This window comes from Lycorma delicatula, chromosome 13 (genome assembly GCF_047948215.1).
Source record: "Lycorma delicatula isolate Av1 chromosome 13, ASM4794821v1, whole genome shotgun sequence".
NCBI classification, from domain to species: domain Eukaryota; kingdom Metazoa; phylum Arthropoda; class Insecta; order Hemiptera; family Fulgoridae; genus Lycorma; species Lycorma delicatula.
This window is the reverse complement of record NC_134467.1, coordinates 54,531,695-54,552,809: the sequence shown is the minus strand read 5'-3', so window position 1 is coordinate 54,552,809 and position 21,115 is coordinate 54,531,695. Positions and strand designations below refer to the sequence as shown.

The 21,115-nt window shown below is 31.9% G+C and overlaps 1 protein-coding gene across 1 annotated transcript in view; it reads left to right on the top strand.

Moving 5' to 3' along the window:
- Window positions 1–21,115, top strand: part of LOC142334077 (rho guanine nucleotide exchange factor 10-like) — a 238,382-nt gene that overhangs the window by 157,547 nt on the left and 59,720 nt on the right. The window contains exons 9-11 of the mRNA XM_075381754.1: window positions 1,055–1,279; window positions 13,431–13,598; window positions 18,173–18,364. Coding sequence (XP_075237869.1) covers window positions 1,055–1,279; window positions 13,431–13,598; window positions 18,173–18,364 — 585 coding nt within the window. The remainder of the gene's footprint in view (window positions 1–1,054; window positions 1,280–13,430; window positions 13,599–18,172; window positions 18,365–21,115) is intronic.

Below are 21,115 nucleotides of genomic sequence, written 5' to 3'. Positions count from 1 at the left end.
AAATGTTACATTCTGTCATCAATGAACTCCTTTAAGATTAGGTATAAATAAGACAAAGTCATTGATACGGTGTATGTATTTTATTACAAATTGAATAAGTATGTGACTTAGCTTGGGTCTTGGCAAGTTTTCTTCTACGTTTCCTGATATTAATGAGAATGGAAAATACAGTTTGGTATGTTATAAAGAAACGGAAGATAGAAAAAGTGTTCTCTTTGTAGCCGCATAATTGACAGATCTCTTTAATTTTTTCATCGATATAATTTTTATTCAGGTATGATAAGAAGGTACTGTAGATCAAGAAGGGTTTGATAATGTTATAAAAAAATATTGAAATGATTGGTTGATACTTCCTTAAATAATTCGTAAACATGTTTTTTGAGACTTTCCATAGGTTGTGTTTTTACTGTAACTTTATTCTAGTGCAATGTTTATAAGTTTTATTAATCTTTTTTTTTAAATTGATGCTTTATTTTATTATCTTTACATAACTTTTGTCAATTTTGGGTGACTTGTAATTATAAAAGTTTTTAAACAAATCAAAAAGTACCAAGTTTATATAACAACCTGTTGATGCATCAAAATTTAGTTTTTTCATTAGAACTAATCGATAAATACTTTTCAAATATTACTATTTACCTAAAATGGATTTGATTATTTAAAAAAAATTGAAATTGTTTGATTTCTTGAGAAACTTATCATATATTATTCATCATGTATTATAAATGTGTGTACTATCATTGGAAATTCTAACTTACAATATTACAATTACACATAATTGCTTACTAAAGAAAAAAAACTATCTCAATTGGCCGAAAAATATTGCTGCTTTTTTTACATAATGTATTACGATAGCTTTATCTGATCAATAAATTCTTTCAACATAGATATTTTGGGAAAATATTGTATATATAAATATAAACAAAATTCATCTGATATCATATACAGATATCATCTAACACCTACAACATCAGTCACTGCTTTTATGTAACTTTTAATCTTTTATCTAACTGTTACGAATATTCTTTAAAAACTTACAGTTTATTGTTTTCAGGATTTACTTCATCACACTAACCAAGGTCATCCGGATAGAATGTCATTGCAATTAGCATTAACTCAATTGGAATCTTTAGCCGAATTACTGAACGAAAGAAAAAGAGAAGCAGAACAAAGTCAAGCATTTAAGGAATTGCTAAGGGCTATATCTGGTAAATTGGCAGCAAAGCCCATTGCTGATAATAACAGGTGTCTTTTAAGGCAGGATGATGTCATACATTTGGTGAGAAATAATTTTCAGTTTTACATATACACACATTTTTTTTCCTGATTGGGGAATCCCATTTACAGGCAAAGTGTTGGACTCGCAACATGTTTCGCTAGTTGTTATTAAAGTGTGTATGTCTGCCTGCACCCTACATACATCTTTGTCATCTTTGAAGCTGACTTCAAAGATGTCAGCTTTTTAGATGTTGACTGTCAGCTCCATAGCAACAGATGGAGCCTTTTATATATGAAATAGCATTCTGGCACTGTACTGTAACTGCTGTTCTTTCTACAAATTCCCTCCATTCAATCAGGATCCATACATTGTCTTTTTTTTATTATTGGGGCATAAGTACGATGTCTATTTTTTCCTTTTTTCTGAGTGCTATTTCTAGTGAACTCTTTTGTGGCTGATTAAAGTATGTTTATTTTTGTTTGATTTTTTTTTATTTCTACCATAAAATATTGCTAAATTTCCAGAGTAATGAAAGAAAATATAATACAATACAAAAGCATAAATCTTCAGTTACGTACATTCAACTACTACTAAAAAATTAAATCCATTTTATTGGCCGGATTAATAGACATTCAGGTTTAAAATATGTGTTATTGATTTTTTAATTACACAAATTTTATAATTGTACTATTTTGAAATTTTATTATTTGTTTTATCTATCTTTAGCAAAAAGTTGTTAAAGAATATTAATTCGCAATATCTGCATCAAAAAACTTGTACCCTTTAGTACAGTGTATCTAATCGTCGCTTAAGATGTCCAAGGAACTTCTTAGGATGTGTGTTTTACAACATTCATTTCCAGATCTCAGTACTTCTTTCTTTTTCCTGTTTAGCCTCCGGTAACTACCGTTTAGATAATTCTTCAGAGGATGATATGTATGAGTGTAAATGAAGTGTAGTCTTGTACATTCTCAGTTCGACCATTCCTGAGATGTGTGGTTAATTGAAACCCAACCACCAAAGAACACCGGTATCCTCGATCTAGTATTCAGATCCGTGTAAAAATAACTGGCTTTACTAGGACTTGAACGCTGGAACTCTCGACTTCCAAATCAGCTGATTTGGGAAGAAGCGTTCACCACTAGACCAACCCGGTGGGTAGATCTCAGTACTGCAAATACAATACTTTCCCACCAGTCATCAAAAGACTTGTCCTTTCATTCTTCCTTCCCATCAAAATTTGAAAAAGTACCCGAAATTGCTGATTTACCAGCTCACTAACTTGCTTAGTTTTTTGTAACAAAATTATAAGTTGTATGAAATATTTAGAATTACAACTGATACAAATGGTAAGATTTGAACCTTTGAGTATGACAATGCATCAACAAAAAAAATTTTCTTTTAGTTATAATGTAATATTGTTACTTTTTACCGACAAAGTTTTGGGGCATCTGTAAATTGTGTTAATCTATGCAGAACTACCTGTTACTTAAATTTAGAGAGCTCAGTTGACACACAGGGAGGGATAGATTACGACTGGCTTCTTGTTATCTATGACATCCTGCTGTAGTGCACTGTTCTCACCACTGTACTTTAGCAGTGCCAACACTATTTCAGACATCCTGGATAGAACTGATATGCTTCCAAAACTTTTACGAGTAATGTGTATATTTGTCTCAACATATGCTCATAATTACCCTTCTTATGTTAATATAAAACATAATCCTTACGTCTGTATAAAATAGTACACGGTTAGAAAATAAGAATGATTTAACACAGTTGTACATTCTTGTTATATGCTACACACTGTATACAATCATGCCTGTGCTTGAGAGTATAAATTCATATCAAACACTAAACACTCTATACACTTTATGCGGGTTTTAATTTATATCAAATTCTTAAAACCTGATGCTGTAAATAAAAAAATTAAATACCAGATTACACCTAAATTTATATAGAGAAGGGGAAACAGTGAAAGTGTGAAATGTTATTGCCGATTTCTTCCTATATCCCACATTTTTCTAGGCCTTCCTCCTTCTGTGTCAAAGACGCTACTCATGTCATGTTTTCATCGCATCTCAAGACCAAATATCCAAATCTTCTATCGATACTGTCTATTCATAAGCTCCATTAACATCTTAATCTTAATTTTTCTCTGATTTTCTCATTCATTATTCTATGCTGTCTGTTTTTCATTGATGTATTGTTTTTCTCAAGCGCTTAATTTTATGATTTTCTTTTGCAGTCCATGTCTCTGAGCCATTTAATGTTAGGTGATACAGTTCTTTGTATATCTTCAGGTTGTTTTTGCGATTAATATTTTCCAGTGTTAATTTATTTACATTATAAACATAATTTTCTTTCAAATCCTGTTGTGTATTTTTTCTTTTTTGTCTGTTATATCATTTTATTAATTAATCCTAAAGATCCATAACTTCTAACCTGTTCCAGCGCATCACTACAACATTTGATCTTATATCAAATTCTTTCTGTCTCTTTCACCTTTTTTATAATTTTGTTTTTATATTAATTTCAACCGATGTACTACAACATTCCAGTACTGGTGCTTGGTGTATCTTATGTGGAACTACAAATGAAAATTTTTTGAATTTCTAAATTTAAGCGATCAGACATGTACAGTTGTTTAGTTCAGTTCTCCATTTTAAATTTCTTATTTTTCTCTTAGAAGGAGATACTTAAAAACTGTTGAATAATAAAAGAAAATATAATAAAATGCAAAAGCATAAATCACTTATTTTCATCGGTTCCAGAGTTATAGCCAACTGATATTTTAATTAATGAAATATTTGGAGCTTACAAAGGGAAGGCTCATTGGTTTGAATCCGACTTCATATACATATTTTTTTAACTTAAATATCTTGGATTTATTAATAATTATTTTTAACCTCTGATTGTAAAAAAAGAATTTCCAAAAAATAATAATTCAATAACAATACAAAAAATGAAAAAAATCAGAAGTTAGTGAAATAAAATTTTATGTACTTTTCATTTTAATTCAGAGGTTTTTACAGTTTAGTAATTATTAATAAATCAGTATATTTAAATTAAAAAAATTAATGTATATGAAGTCAGATTTGAACCGATGTGTCCATGGTTATGGATCCGACATGTTCTCACTTACACCACATAACTACTTGAGCGACATGAACCAAAATTAATATAAAATGCTAATACGGACACCACAAAAAAATGTGATGCAATGTGGTGTCTACCATCATGCAATTGTGTAAGTATCCACTTTATTAAAGAATTGGAGAATCTTATTTCACTTTCAAATGAAATAAGTTTAAATGAAGTGCAGCAAAAAATGTGTATATGTAATTTAATAGGCATGCAAGGAAGTCATTTAGTGTCCACATTAGATTTTTTTTAAATTTAAATATATTGATGTATTAATTATTAACCTGTGATTGTAAAAAAATTTTTACGATAAATAATAATGATAAAAAAGGAAAAATTATCAGAAGTCACTAATGAAATAAAATTTTATGTACTTTTCATTTTAGAAAAAATGTGTATATGTAATTTATTAGGCATACAGAGGAAATCATGTGACATCCACATCAGATTTTTTCATAGAAGATTAGGATTAAACAGAAGGGAATGAAGTAAGAGAAGGAATCTTAATGTTGCAAAATTATATGAGCGATGAGGAATATGAACAGCAGTAAAGCTGTTAGAATAGATCAGCTGTCAAAGGAGATAATTAAATACCTTGATAAGAAAAGATTATAAGAGAACAGCAGTTGTGAAGTGAGATATGACCAGAAGACTTTTATGAAGACCGTAGTTCTAGTCCCTAAAAAGCATGATACTCTACATAATCGTGTAAAATCTTCATGCAAATTTTCCATTCAGTGTTTGCAATTTTTTTTTTCAAAAATGATTCTTTACTTAAAATTTTGTACTTAACTTTCATGGTTTTTGAAGAGATACACTCTTCACTTGAATTGTTTACCTAAGTTAAACTAAAATTTTTCACCTAAATTTTACATCTTATTTTTAGTCTCTTTACTTCATTGTATGAAGTAAAGGAAATATTGTGATTGCAAAAAATTTTAGTATTCAGATTTAAATGGAATTATCCATTTTCACCATCCCTGAATCCATTTTGAGTAGTTTTGGTGTGATGTTTGTGTATATGTATGTTCATATGTATCTTGCATAACTCAAAAACGTTTAGCCATAGGATGTTGACATTTTGAATTTAGGAGTGCTGTAACATTTAGTTGTACACCTTCCCTTTTGATTGTAATTGACAGGACCAAAAGTGTAAAAAAGCCAAAAATCCAAAAAAATTGAATTTTGGACTTTTTCTTAACTGCAGTAATAAGCCCTCATTCAGAGCTTTTCAATGATATATATCACAAGTGGTACTTATTTTCATTTGTTCCAGAGTTATAGCCAAATAAAAGTTTAATTAATGAAATATTTGGATCTTAGAAGAAGGAAGGTACATCGGTTCAAATCTGACTTATATTTTAACATGTTTTTTTTTTTAATTTAAATATATATTGATTTATTAGTGATTATTAACCTCTGATTGTGAAAAAAATTACAGTAAGTAATAATTCAAAATAACTGTTTTTGAATGAATTGATACCACATGCATGACACTAAAATTACTTTATTTAGCCATAAACAGATACACGTTCATCACGGTTGAATGCCTAGAGTGCACTGACTGACTAGTGTGAATCCCCACCACACACACACTCTCCCACCACTCTCACTCCAACAAACGCACGCATATATACCTCACACAAACACAGTCACACAGCCTAACATGTCCCCCACTTTGAAGGAAACCCCTTCAACATACAAAAAAATAAAAAATAAATAAAATGAAATAAAATAAGGAACAATTGACAAAGAATAAGTACACCAAATAACAGTGAGAATCTAAATACTGAAAAATTATAAGTCTGTAACAATGACATTATAGAGTACTTTGTGTCCAAGGGACTTGTGTCCCTTGGACACAACAGAGCCTGTAAACACAATCATTTTTTATAAATTATTACATACACATTATTTATGTGTAGGGAGTGGACGCAATCTTGCCACTGCTCTCTTGATGATACCAGAGGCTACCTTCAGTGATGCCACTCTTGGCAGTCCATCTTTTCCCAGGTGAAGCATGAGGATACGCCCCATTCTCAAATTTCATAGCAGGAAGATTATCGTCCCTGATGATAACCAAATCACCTACAGATGATTGCGATAATTGTCTCTCTGCCACTTTACTTGATTTTGGAGGCTGGACAGGTATTAAGTTGACCACCTTGATTAGAACACTTGGAGCTGCTGCTGAACCAGTTGCTGGTAGGATAATTGACTGGTAGGAATCTTTCGCAGGTCCGGCTCCACTGCAGCTGAAATCACATCACCAACCAGGAAGTGAACGGGTGTTAAGAGGGATAAATCAGATGAATCATTTGATAATGGTGTTATTAGTCAGGAATTTAGACAGGCTTCGATTAAGTTCAAAAGTGTATACATTTCTTCATAAGTGTAGGCTGCGCTTCCATTCAACTGTTTCAGATATTTCACCAATTTATGCCTGACTCCCACAGACTACCGAAGTGTTGAGAGCAAGGAGGGTTAAAATGCCATGTTATGTTGCTCTGTGCCAGGCATTCCTCTACTCTCTTGAGGTGTTCATCACTCTTAAATAATTTGCTGAGCTCTTCCAGTTCATCGGTTGCCTTGACAAAATTAGTGGCATTATCTGAGAATATCTGCGATACCTTTCCACAACGAGCCATAAACCGTTTTAGTGCGCCTAGAAATGCATCGGTCGAAAGGTTGCTAATAGTTCTAAATGAGTGGCCTTAGTTGAAAAACAGATAAACACAGCAATGTAAGCCCTCACTGAAGTAACGCCTCTTTTGTTACTTGGTCGTATATACACTGGGCCACAATAATCGACTCCTGTATTAATGAATGGACAGTTTGATTGCACCTGTTCAGGAGGCAAGTCACCCATAATCTGCTCAAATCCATTTAACTTCATTCGAACACATGTCACACATTCACGAACAGTCTTTTTGGCTGTATTTTTCCATCCAGTGGCCAAAATTTTGTGTGCACTGAGGATAACAACAGTTGCAGACCAGCATGCAATTGTCTTAGATGTTCATATTTCATTATTAATTCAGTCAATTGATGTTTTGCCGGTAACACCATTGGATGTTTTTGGGAATAACCAACTGCAAAATTTGAAATCTGTCCCCAACTGTAATTATGTTATTGTCATCTACAAATGGATTAAGTGTTTTTAATTGACTCTTCTTATGTACTGGTAATTTTTGTTGCATCTTGACTAGTTCTTCATGAAATTGCTCCTTCTGTGCCAGTTTCACCAACTGCCTTATTGCTGAGTTAAGCTGATTTACAGTTAGGTTACTGAAAACATGTTTGATTTTATCAGATTTACAGTTGTTAATGAATATTAAACAGTAAGCAACTGCTCCTTGAAGTCTAGAAAATGATGAAAATCTTGTCCAGAACACCACTGTCTCTGAAAGCACTGCAATCACTGAAGTCTTATTTTTCTCTAACTCTTGTCTCTTTCAAATTCATAGCAGGCCAGTTGTTTCTACCTTCAGCTAACCATCCTGGACCATTCCACCACATGCTCACATTATGGATATGACTAGGCATGAGACCTTTAGACATATAGTCTGTGGGGTTGTGTTCACTGCGAACATGTCTCCATTCACCTGATCCCGTCACTTCTTGTATTTGAGCCACCCTGTTAGCTATGAATGTTTTCCACTGATGACTCGATTAGTGTATCCAAGTTGGAGTGACTTGAATCAGACCACATTATGATTTTTTAACAATGCAGTTTTATGGATGTTACTGTTTGATTTACAAGTTGTGCCAAAAGCACAGAGTTCTAATCGGGGTAAGTATACGTTCTTAATGGGCGCGACTATTGATTTTGCACACAGGAGTGTTATGTTGATTCCAAGCTCAGATGAATTACTTCTAATGTAGATGCAAGGTCCGATGTATCACAAAACCCGTGAATTTCAACGTCAGTTGTCACAGCAGGGAATAACTTTCTTGGAACTTGCAACAGTTCTGGATGCTCATTTACAAAATTCCTCCATGACTGCTGAAGTTGTGCAGGCAGCGGGTCATCCCATCTGATCTTTAGTAACCATAATTGCTGCATAAATATTTCGGCCTTCAAAATTACAGGTGCTGTTAACCCCAACGGATCAAATAATGAAGCGATTTGTGTCTGTCTTGTGAGGTGCTGATCTAATTTCAATTAGATCAGCATCAACCAAAGAAGGTATCTTTGGTTGGATTCCTCATTACACCAAGCATTTTCAGAGATTCTCCTTCCTTGTTTTGTTTCACAGTGTATTGTTGATGCTTGTGAGCGTTAGGTAACCACTCAAGAAGTCTGAAATCATTTCTGCACCACTTTCTTAATTGGAAACCTCCACACTGAAGCATTAATATTAGTTCTGTTTGAATGTTCTTTGTTTCTTCTACGGTATCCGCTCCAGAGAGTACATCATCTACATAAAAATCAGTTTTTGTTACTCTTGATGCTTCTGGATATTTTTCACTTTCTTGTACTGCAAATTCATAAAGGCATCTTGTCGACAGATAAGGTGCTGATGCTGTCCCGTATGTGACTGTGGTCATTTGAAATGTTTGTATTGACTTATCAGATGACTCCCTCCATAGAATATGTTATAAATCTCTATCCTTTTCATGTACCTTGACCTGACGGTACATTTTCTCAATATCGCCATGAAAACAAATTGATGTTTCCTGAACTTTATTAATAAATGAAATAAGTTTTCCTGAACTTTAAGCCCAACTTCTAAAATGTCATTTAGAGATATTCCAGTAGAGATCTTGCACGAACCATCAAACACAACTCATAGTTTCGTTGTTGAGGTCGCTTCATTAGTCGTTGAATGGTGTGACAAATGATATGTTGATTGCTCTGATTCAACCTCCACTTCTGGCACAAGCTCCATGTGTCCCAGTTCACCATATTCCTTCATGAATGCAGCATAACGTTCCTTCAATGACAAATTCTTACTAAAACGTGATTCTTGTGCTTTCAACGTATGCTTTGCTGTATCTCTTGAATCACCTAATTTGTCAACAGATTGGATGGGTAATCTGACTATGAATCGGCCCTTGTCATCATGTGTCATTGTTTCTTTAAAATGATTTTCACACTAATTCTGCTTTAGACAATTGGTGACCTTCACTGTGCTTAACTACCTCTAATCTCTAAAATTGCTGTAATTGTTGATCGATATTATCTTCAATAGCAAAGTTACATGTTAATGTTGCCGTGACTGGACTTGATGCTACCACTTTTCCAGAAATTATCCATCCTAACTCAGTATTTTGGAGTACCACTGATGTTCCGCTTGGTTTCAATTGTCCATCAGTAATTAAATGAAAAAAGTGTTCTGTGCCTATTAAAAAATCGATATGTGATGGCTTGAAAAATTCGGGGTCTGCTAATGAAAGATTACATGGAATTTTAACATTGGATCTCAATAGTAAACGTGTTGGAAGTCATTGGGCTATATTTTTTAACAATATACAATCCACTGCTGTAGAAAATGAGCCGACTCTAGACTTAATAACACACTGGGTACTCTGTGTTGTTTGAGTGGATGATTGCCCTATACCACTAATTTCAGTACGATTTTATGTTGTTTTCAAGCATAAACATTGTACCATTTTTTCATTTATGAAGTTAGACTGAGAGCCTGAATCTAACAAAACCTTACATAAGTGAGGAGCTCCATTACGATCTAACACTGTCACAATTGCCGTAGATAACAAATCTGAAGCATTCACTTGATTAGAGTTCTAATGGGATACCACCTTTGGTGGAGCACTAATACTATGACTACATCAATTGGAAGTTGTGGTTTGTCTACATTTCTCCCTTTTTACAATTCAGGAAAATGCAGTAATGTATTGTGTTTTTTGCCACATGATTTGCATGTACCTGTTGTACAATCACTACTTTTATGTTTTTCTGAAAGACAAAAGCATAACCTTAGTATTTTTGCTTCCTTCTCCCTATTTGGTATTGCCAGGGACAAAAACTTCCCACACAAATAAATGGAATGTAGATTTTCACAAAAAGGACATTTATTAAGTGAAGATGCATGATTAACAGAAATATTGCCTTTTGAACAAATTTATTTTTTGAATTCTGAAAATTACCAACGGGAAATAAACGCTTATCACCAGCGTTTCTGTTCTCAGTAACTTCCAATACCTGGCACCTTTGCTCCAAGAATTGAAATAACATCTTCAATGTGGGTATTTCATCATTCTTTAATGATGCTTCCCACTCACTCAATGTTTTATTATCTAACTGCCTTGTCACTAAGTGGACGATCATAGAATCCTACTGGCTTGTGAGCTGCCCTAAGTTCTCTGGCGCACGCAAATGTTTTTGAGTATTATCATTTGATTGTCTGATAAATTTAGCAGACTCTTTATTGACCTTATTTAAACCAAATAAAGCTTTAACATGTTTGTTGACCAAATACTGCTTGTTTTCATATCTAGATTGTAATAACTCCCATGCTGTTTTGTAATTTTCTGCTGATCCTCCGAGTGAATGTAGGATAGCAGCAAGTGCCGATTTTAAGTAGTAAAATTTTTCCGTCTCATTGAGAGATGTATTTACATCAATCACAGATTTAAATGCATCAAAAAATGATTGCCACTCGTCAGAGTTTCCTTGAAATGTGGGTAAATTGATTGATGGCAGTCTCACAGAATTTTGATTGATATTTGTACTGTCATTAATTTTTTTTGACTTGGGGTTAGGAGAATGTTTTTCAATGAAATTTTGCACCTGTTCTACCAATTTGAAATAATCAGTTTCAAAGGAATCTCTATCAGACTCATTTCAGTATCATCAAGAGATTCAATTTGCACTTGCACATCATCAAAGTCTGAATACAATTTTTTGAATATCTCAAATCTTAATTGCAATTGTCCTACTTCATCAACCGACGCCTTGTTTGCAACATAATTTTTAAATCTGGTAAGTTTAGCTTTAATGATTAAAGCTTTTTTTTAATTAAAAAATTAAAGATTAAAGCCACGTTGCTTCCTTAAATCTTTTAACTTAGCCATTGTTATTGATAGATTATAAAATACAAATAAAATCAAAATCAGTAAACAAAATGAAACTAATCATACGAATAATGGTTGTAAAATAAATGTCTTTCAACAGTGATTTATGATAAATGAGCAGAAGTAAATAATTACTGTTTTATTTACTTAACACAGGAATGTTTTGATTGGAGATACGATGAGAAACATAATTAAGAGCTAACACTTAAAAGGAAAAATAAATTATATGACTTAGATAAATATTTCTCAGGATTGAATAATAAACAAGAAACAGAATAATAAATTAGATACTGGAATTGGTGACCCTAATTACAACTACAGTAAAGTAAATATAGCAATCAAAATTGTATAGCACCACTAATTGTTCGCTGGCTGATCGCATATCACACTATGTAGACTCAGCAATCCTCTTATCGCTGGGCTGGAATGTAGAATGATATCATGCAAGTCGTTTGACTAACAATATTTACACAGTTCAGAATAGATTGTCTATGTACACACAAAAAAATACAATAAAATTATACACCACGGTTTATACATTAACTATCAATGTACTGTGTATTACTGCAATCCAGTGTCCTTGAAGGTAGACACTTAAGCACCAAATTGTCACAAAATGCACCTGACATTGTCAATAAAAACTCTTACAACTCCACAGTCCTGGACACGACAACTCTCCCGGAGGACCAATTGTTTTTGAATGCATTGACACAACATACATGGCATTAAAATTACTTTATTTAGCCATAAACAGATACACGTTCAACACTGTTGAATGCCTAGAGTGCACTGACTGACTAGCGCGAGTCCCCACCATACACATACCCCCACCACACACATGCATCTTGCACAAATACAGCCCAAGAAATAAAATTTAAAAAAAACAGAAGTTTTTAGTGAAATAAAATTTTAAGTACTTTTCATTTTAATTCAAATTTTTTTTATACAGGCTAATTATTAATAAATGAATATATTTAAATTGAAAAAAGAAAGGCCAAAACAAAATATACGTATATGAAGTCGGATTTGGACCAATGTGTGCATTATCACGGATCCAACACGTTCCCACTTACACCACTACTTGATTAATGTGAAACAAAATTAATATATTACTAATACAAAATGTTGAGATGGACACCACAAAAAAAGTGATGCATGTGGTGTCCTCCACCATGCAATTTTGCAATTGCCCACTTTATTAAAGAATTAGAAGATCGTATCACTTTCAAATGAAATAAGTTTAAATGAAGTGTAGCAAAAATTGTGTATATGTAATTTAATAGGCGTACAAGGAAATCATGTTGTGTCCACATCAGATTTTTTTTAAGCAGTGCTCTTCATCCAAATTTTCCAACTTGCATACACTTTTTTCTGGAGTTGTCTTCATTCAGATTTTTTTTTTTACTAATATTCATTTTCCTTCTTCAATAAATGCTTGTCAATTAAATCTGTTTCTTAAAAAAAAAAAAAAAATTGTTCATATTTTTAAGTATTCAGTGGTCAGAATTTTGTCGGTTTTATAATACTGATTAGTATTTAGCTTTTTTATTCATTTTTTTTTATGGTCAAAATGAGGGAGTGTCTTGAACGCAGTAACTGATGACAATGATTATAATAAATGTATTTTATAACAGTTGCTTCCTTTACCTCATATTTATAAATAATAACAATTTTATGTGTTATTTTTATTTCATATGTCAATCCTCTTGAGATAATAAGTTTCAGTCTTTTATGTCTAAAACTGATTTGTAATACAGATGTCTGAAATGGAATTATAAGCATCCATACAGTTACAGAATTATTATAAGTGTAATCCTCTGATCTATCTGTTCATTATGCTCTGTTACACATACACACACACAATTCCATTTCAGACGTCTGTATTACAAATCCGTTTCAGACATAAAAGACTGAAACTTGTGATCTCAAGAGGTTTGTTATATGAAATAAAAATAACATAATATATATATATGTAAATGATATTGATCATATTTAATGTTTTTCTTCTCTAGATTTAACTTTGTTACAGGAAGTCAATCAATACGGCCTTATTAGCAAATGTAAAAATAGAAGATGGCTGTTGTTAAATGATTTACTTGTATGTGTTTCGGTAACTCAGAAAGATGATTCCACTTCAGTAAATCCTTCTCCTCAACGTTTAAGCCTTAAATGGAGTTGTCCTATTACTGACATACAAGTGAGTATTATTAGGTACATGAAAATATTATCTGGACAAAGAATGGTGTCATTCTAAATTAGAGAATGTTTAAATTGTAGCCAAAAACCTCATCTCATGGTGAAACACATAACTCAAAGTTTCTTTGTCATGTGGATAAATTAGAATGTGCATACAGTATAATGGATAATGAAAATGTATATAGATCGGTCGATTCAAAAATTTTATAATGGCTAAGTATTAGTTATTTATCATTATGTGGTTTTTGTGAAACGTTCATTTTTAATATGTTCATACATTTCAGTGCCATAGCTGCAAAATTCCAGAACATGTTAGACAGTTCAAGTTACTGACAAAATATGAAGGATGGTGGTTGTGTGTTTGTAATCTAACACTGACTCACACACATACATTGTGACTGAGTTGCGATGTCATATGATAGCCATCTCACCATGAGCACATTAAAGTTGATTTGAACTATTATTTATTTATTTGCTTGAATAGGATGACTTTTATATTGGTTTTTCTTTATAGTAACTGCTCATTATTTATTTATGTAATTATTTCACTACCAAGTATTCTTTTATTTATTGTTCTGAGAGGATCTGATGGTCTGGATTGGGTAGTGATTACAAAAGAGAGAAAAAAATAATAAAACGGCACATCAACATTATTTAAAGTTTGTTAAATTTATCATTATACCAGACGCAAGAAGAGTTTATGCATCGACTATAATAAAGGAAAACAATACGGTAAATAATATTTATGCTACAGGTACAGAAGACTTAACTGAGAATAATTGAATAAACATTACATTCACAAAATAAAAAAAACAGGAATTCAAACACATAATTAACTTACAGCGTGACCAGTCTTACCAAGCACAACATTTTACTTAAAAAATAATCTAATTTTAGTTTTTATATATTGTATCTGACAATACAGAAACAGCCACGGGCAGTAAGTAAAAATTAAATAAAGTCTTTAGATAACTTAAAAAATCTTGTAAAGAGCTTGACCCGACGATTTATTGATAACAAAAAAACAATGTTCACAGCACCGAAGCTAACATACCCAATGCACGAAGAGAACTGACTGACAAACAGCTGACATCATCATTCACACACAGGTCAGAATTGTAATAATAAACAACCTTGGGCTATGTTGTTTATAACACCATTCACTGATTTGTTGACAAATCCTATCCCGTTATTTGCGAAATCGGCAAAACTGTGGTTTCTTGAACAGCATTGTGTCTGTGACCTTGACCAAAAACTGAACATTTATATATGATAAATTTTCTGATTTTATTTCTATGCTATCCATTATGTAAATTAATGTTAATAAGTTTGCTGTGTTAACTGATATATTGGTAAGATTATTATAAATCTCGCCCTTTAAGAGCTTCAGAGAGTTTTAAGAACTCTTTTTAAGTAAGAGCTTCAGAGAGTTTCTGTATAGAACCTCTCTTAATCGAGGTAATTGGTTTGGATAACCGATCTAGGCTTGGATGATGGATTCCGCAGTTAAAAAAGACCTAAAGTTTTGTTCTTGAATTCAGAGACAAACCGTATTAATACTGAATTGCTAGTAGAATAAGCCACAAAATAAAAATTATTATTACGATATTATTATTTTATTTTACTGTATTTATTATAATAAAATTAGTAGTCGCTAATCGCTTTTGCATCGAGTCGTATAAACTTAGTTTCATTTTTTAACGATAAAGTCTTGTCAACATCTGCCATAGCAGCATGATCACACCAGTTTCATACTACCTTTAAGGAAAGAAACATTGTTTTGTTGTTGTAAATACTGGAGAACACCTTTGTGAGTAATACAGTCCCTTTGTTGTAACTATTTTTTTCATTTTCATCAGTTGATTAATTAATCTTCATTACTGGAGATTTCATTAACCTCTTCTGTCACAACTTTCACGGTCTCATCATCATCGTCATAAACTTTAAATGTTGGTTCCCTTGAATCCGATTCTAATCACTCGTGCACATCATTTTCCTTTACATTTTCACATCCCAGTGTGTTTTTTAATAAAGCACAAAACTCCTCATTTGATGGCATGGTACACAAAATTTTTTGATTTTTAACCTTTCAACTTTCTGTTTGTATTTTTGTAAACGATTTATTGATTGAATTCCATGATTCTGCGAAAATGTAAATTACATGTTTTACAGTCAGTGGCTTTAATTGGGCTTAATTTGAAGTTCTGATGCTAGAATGTGAGATAACACTTTTTGTTTATAATGTTTTTTTATTGCTTCTATGACACCCTGATCCATAAGTTGACAAATGGCTGTCATATTTAGTGGTAAAAAATTGTTTTAATGTTCTCTAAAATTAGAACATTCAGATAGATGGTAGGAAGCATTGTCCAACAACACAACTGATTTTTCTTATTATTTCTTTATTTATAGATAATTTTTCACATGTGGGATGAAGCTGGTTAAATCAATTCTTAAAACTTTCTGCACTCATCCATACCGATTTTTGGTTAGTGTACTTTACAGGCAGTGAATCTAATTTTAAATCTTTTAATCCTAGGTTTAGCAGCTTTGCTGATCACAAGAAGAGTTACTTAGTCGTCACCACTAGTGTTACTGCAGACAAGAACAGTTATTCACTCTTTACTAATTTTAAAGCTGGATGCTGAAGTTTCTTCCTTTGATTTTAGTTTTTTCGATGGTAGCATTCTAAAATTTAATCCTGTCTTATTTGCATTATATACTTGTTTTGGCCACAGATTTTCTGACTGAACAAGAGTAGAAAATAAATATTTTGATAAAATTAGTCAGTATCGGCAGATAATTTTTCCCCTGATATGGCTAATTGTCTTATGCTGTGATGAGTTCTGAATTTCTCCAGCTAGCCTTTAGTAGCAGAAAACATATCTGGATTGTTCAATTTTTTGTTAAGTTACCTTTTCTTGCAAATTAGGGCCAGATACTGATAATTCCAAAGATTCTCTTTTGCCTGAACCACAAGGGAACTGCATCATCTAAAGCATCCTGAATAAGTTTCTTCAGCATAGATCATTCATTTAAAAACTGTTTGGGTACTTTTGAATAGTATTCTTCAATTTCTTTTTTGTTCCATTTCCAAACACCGACAGTTGTTTCTCCAACATGAAACTCATAAGCAATTTTTTATAACCTATTCTCCAGCATTTAATCATTTAATTGCTTCTAATCTTTTGTCCATTGATATTATCATCTGTTTAATTTTTGTATTAGTAATATCTTTGCTAAAATTAGCCATTATAACAATAATCACAATGCAATGCATACAAGTAAGCAATGCAACACACTACAGCTACTACACTGTATTACAGTACAGCAGATATACACTTACAAAATATAGACCGATTTTTATGCATGTAGTAGATAACAGAAACTAAAGAGAATTTATTGTTCTGCTTTACTGTCACGTGCTGTAAATACGAAATAGTAATTACATACAACAAATAATCTTCATTTATAGTTTATAACAGAATTTGTATATGAAGTAAACGGCATCTCAGTTAATTTTTTTTAGTTCTAGTGTATCTCAGACTTTTTGTACCTGAAGCTAATTATGAATTTAATGAATGATTGTAGCATAGTGAAAAGATACCATGCCTGAGTGGGATTTGAATCTGCAACTGCCAGGTGAAAGGCTGAGACACTGCTCTACCACAGCACCCAGTCATCTTTGTTAAGGGAGGCCCTGTATTGGTTTTACAAAAATTAGGCACTTTTGTAACTTTAAAGATGCTTCCTTTAAAAACTCTAAATGCTTTTGCTGATGTTCATGAAGTTTTTGAAACATCCATGGAATCCATCATCAGAAACCTTCTGCTAAAAGGATGAAGCACTGAAACCTTGATCACTTCAGTGAATACATCATCATCGGATGATTCATTAATTCTTAGCAACACTAATTAATATAACTTGTGAAGATGTTTGAGCTACATGCAAAATTGAAGTTTTTATGCTGTTTTTTACCTTGTGATTTCTCAAGTAATATTAACAACTCTAGAGGCGATTTAATTAAATTTCAGACTTTTGATATTTGTTCACCGTTCAGTAATGGATGTTTTAAACTATTATAGTTAATTGGTATCACTGTTGATATAGAGAAAAACAAAAAATTCACACTGGCTATTATGTGAAGACATAAATGCTGCTCACTTATGAAACAGTTAGTGATTTAGTCAGAAGGTGCTTATCGCATGAACTCTATATTGCCTTATATAAGAAAATGTTATATTAATTCATAATGTGTAACATAAATATGCAGAAAATTGAAGGTACATTTTGATATCAAGGACTTGCAAGTAAAATGTATTTTTATATAAATTTTTGCATTATTTTTTCTCATATCAAAAATATTTAACAAATAAAGGTGAGTATTTTTTTCATGTAATTTATGTACCGCACTTGTTTTTGGTGGTAACTTTTCTTCTGGTTTTGGAACTTATTTTATGACACAATGTTCCAGAGAACCCATTAATTGTGATAAACAGGATAAAAATATATACGGTGACTATAAATGGAATTTTTTCCTGTATTATATTACAGGCATTTCATACGTGTTTTTAGGTAATAGAGAATACTGCTTCTCCTACAATGAGCAGATTGCTGACAACCCCTAACGGTAGCTTAACTTCAAATAGCAGTAGCGGCGGTGGTGTAACAGATAATTTGTGCCTTGAAATGAGCCAGCTGATGCATGACTATCAAGTGTTAAGTCATATAGCAGATTTGGCATCTACACTTAAAGGAAATTATGAGGTAAATTTAGCATTCATTAATTTTAGGTCAGTCTATTATAGTATTTAATATCGGTTGAATTTTCTTACGGCATTCCTCCAGACATTATGATTTTTTTTTCTGTTAGAGGAAAGCTCTGCTCTAGTTAAATTTAAGAATAAAGTTTTTCTTAGTAAAATTTTTTTAAAATTTAATTTTGACTGTTGAATCTTTTTGGAAATGTATTCTTATTATGTAAACGATAGGAAAAACAGAGTTTTTGTAAAAGAGGTCAGAGTCCAGGTTTGAAATAAAAAAAAGGAATTGTCATGAAAACTTCCAAAAATATAATTTTATTTCAAGCATAACCAGTAGACTTCAAAGAAACACAGAAAGAAACAAGGGAAATTGCAAATAAACTTGTCATGCCACTGTTATGCATAAAATGACAATGAGTTATTCTTTAAATCCATGTATTACGCTTTTTAGTGAGAAGTCAGAATAAAAAATAAAATGTAAATTTATTTCTATTAGTATTTATATAATTAACATTCTTTTTTTTTTAAATAATACCTTTTGAAAAATATGTCATCCTGATACACTTTAAAGTAAATATTTAATTTCATGTCCTTAACTGATACATCTCTTAAATAATTCAGGTTTATGGTTTCATTTCTATTACTGATAAATTTTTTTTGAATTGTTTATTAAATATACTTCAAACAATTTTCTTTTCTCATTTCTCAATAGTTTATTTCTTGTGTTTATTACAAAAGGAACTGGAGACGTTAGCTATTATTATTATTATTGTAATTCCTAAAGTATCACTTCACTTGCTCGTACACAAATTGAAAATATACACGCTGAACTGTGGAATTTAAAATACTATGGAAGGAATCAAGAAATAATAGGCTAAAATGAATTCTTTGTAAAACTACAAATGAATTATGTTGATAGGATATGCTTCTCAGTCGGTGAAAGAAATAGTAAATGAATATATATAATAGATGTAAAATAAGTTTGTACCGTCACACTTCTCAGCTAGTTTATTTCATATCTTCTTATAATGGATCAATTATACTTTCTTTTTATGTAAATATTCTAATTGTCTTAAATATTTTCTATTTTAAAAAAATTTAAAATAGAAAATATTTTCTACTGTTGCTAGTTCTTGAGGGGGTGATGTGGCAACAGGAATCATCACAAGGCAGATGTCTTTGTCTACGTGGATCAGGACATACTTTGAAAGTATTGTTGTTTTCTGCTTATGATAGGTTGCATTAAAGTTGTATGAATTTATTTTTATGTTGTTTTATTCTGTAGTAAACTGTTATCACGCTGTAATTTGTTGATGAATGTGAGAAACATTAATATTTTGTTTATGTAAGAGTAATGTTCTTCAAGATTTCATCTGCGTATTCGCTGTTGTTTAACGTGAAAAATGTTTTTTTTGAAATATTAAGAAAATATTTCAAGAAGCCTAATTTTAAATCTAGTGTGTTGTTAAATGTGAAGCGACTACGATGGATTATGTTGCTTATGATGCTGATTATCTCTCTGGTAATTTGCTATTTTAATATATCGATATATATCCTTAATATTGTGTAGTTGTTTTGTAGTCTTTTTGCACGAGCTGTTTTCATACATTAGGTTAGAACATTTCTGTTCATACGTTTAACCAGTTTGTAAATAAAAGGTGCATTGTAGTTAATAATGTGGTCGGTGTATCTGATTGGCTTAAATCAAGTTGCGGTTTAATTTAGGTGTATTTCTAGAAGATGCTGTTTTTTATACCGTTATTTATTTATCATTCATTTTTATTAGTTTATATCTAATGTATGTTATATAGTAATTATTTACTGCCGTTTTTGTTGGAAATTTTAGAGTAGGATTTGATTAACAACAGTCTTCTTAACTGATTGGAATAGTTTACAGACGTGTCGACTGCATTGCACAAGAATGTCCTCAGGATAACCAATGGATGCCCTAGCATGATAAGCAGGATTTCTCATGGATTCCTTACAAATCCCAAAATATTTTTAGAACATCCCTAGGATTAAAAAATGTCCAGTTTCAGTTACGAGGGTTATGTTTTTTCAAGGTCCGATCGGTCACGAAATTAAAACCACAGTGAAAATAAAAAATTTTTTATTTGTAACAAGTACTTAATAGTTACGCTATTTCTCTACATAGTCGCCACACTGATTTAGACATTTGTCGTAGCGTGGTACCAACTTTCCAATACCCTCGTCATAGAACGGTGCTGCCTGTGTTTTCAGCCATGTTTCTACGCTGGTCTGCCTGGTTCTACTTCTGGTGTAAGGCCAATTTCCTTCAGATCCTTTCGTATTTCTCTGATCCATCTGCATTCTATGTTGGTGTTTTTTGAGTCGAGATTCTACTGTACCAGCTGTTTCAGAACTTCAAATCTTGCATCCTCATGATATGTCCAAAGAATCTTAGTCCTCTTTTACGCTTGTTGTCAGTGATGGGTTCTAACATTTTGTACATGATCCACACTTGTCTTTCTGGTACTTTTTGTTTATGAAGGTTCTTCCAATTCTTTTTTCGATTTCTGGAGTCTTGGTCTGTTTTTGCATTAATGGGTAGAAATTTTTTATTATAGGTGTACCAGGTTAATTTTTGTGCTCTAGCTAGTTTGATTGTTCTTGTTTGGATTGAGGGTTTTTGTTTAGTCGTCATTATTTTTCTGAGGTATTTAAATTGGATTACTGTTTTGACTCTTTGTCATTTACAGATGATTGAAAAAATAAAATCACTGATTAATGTATT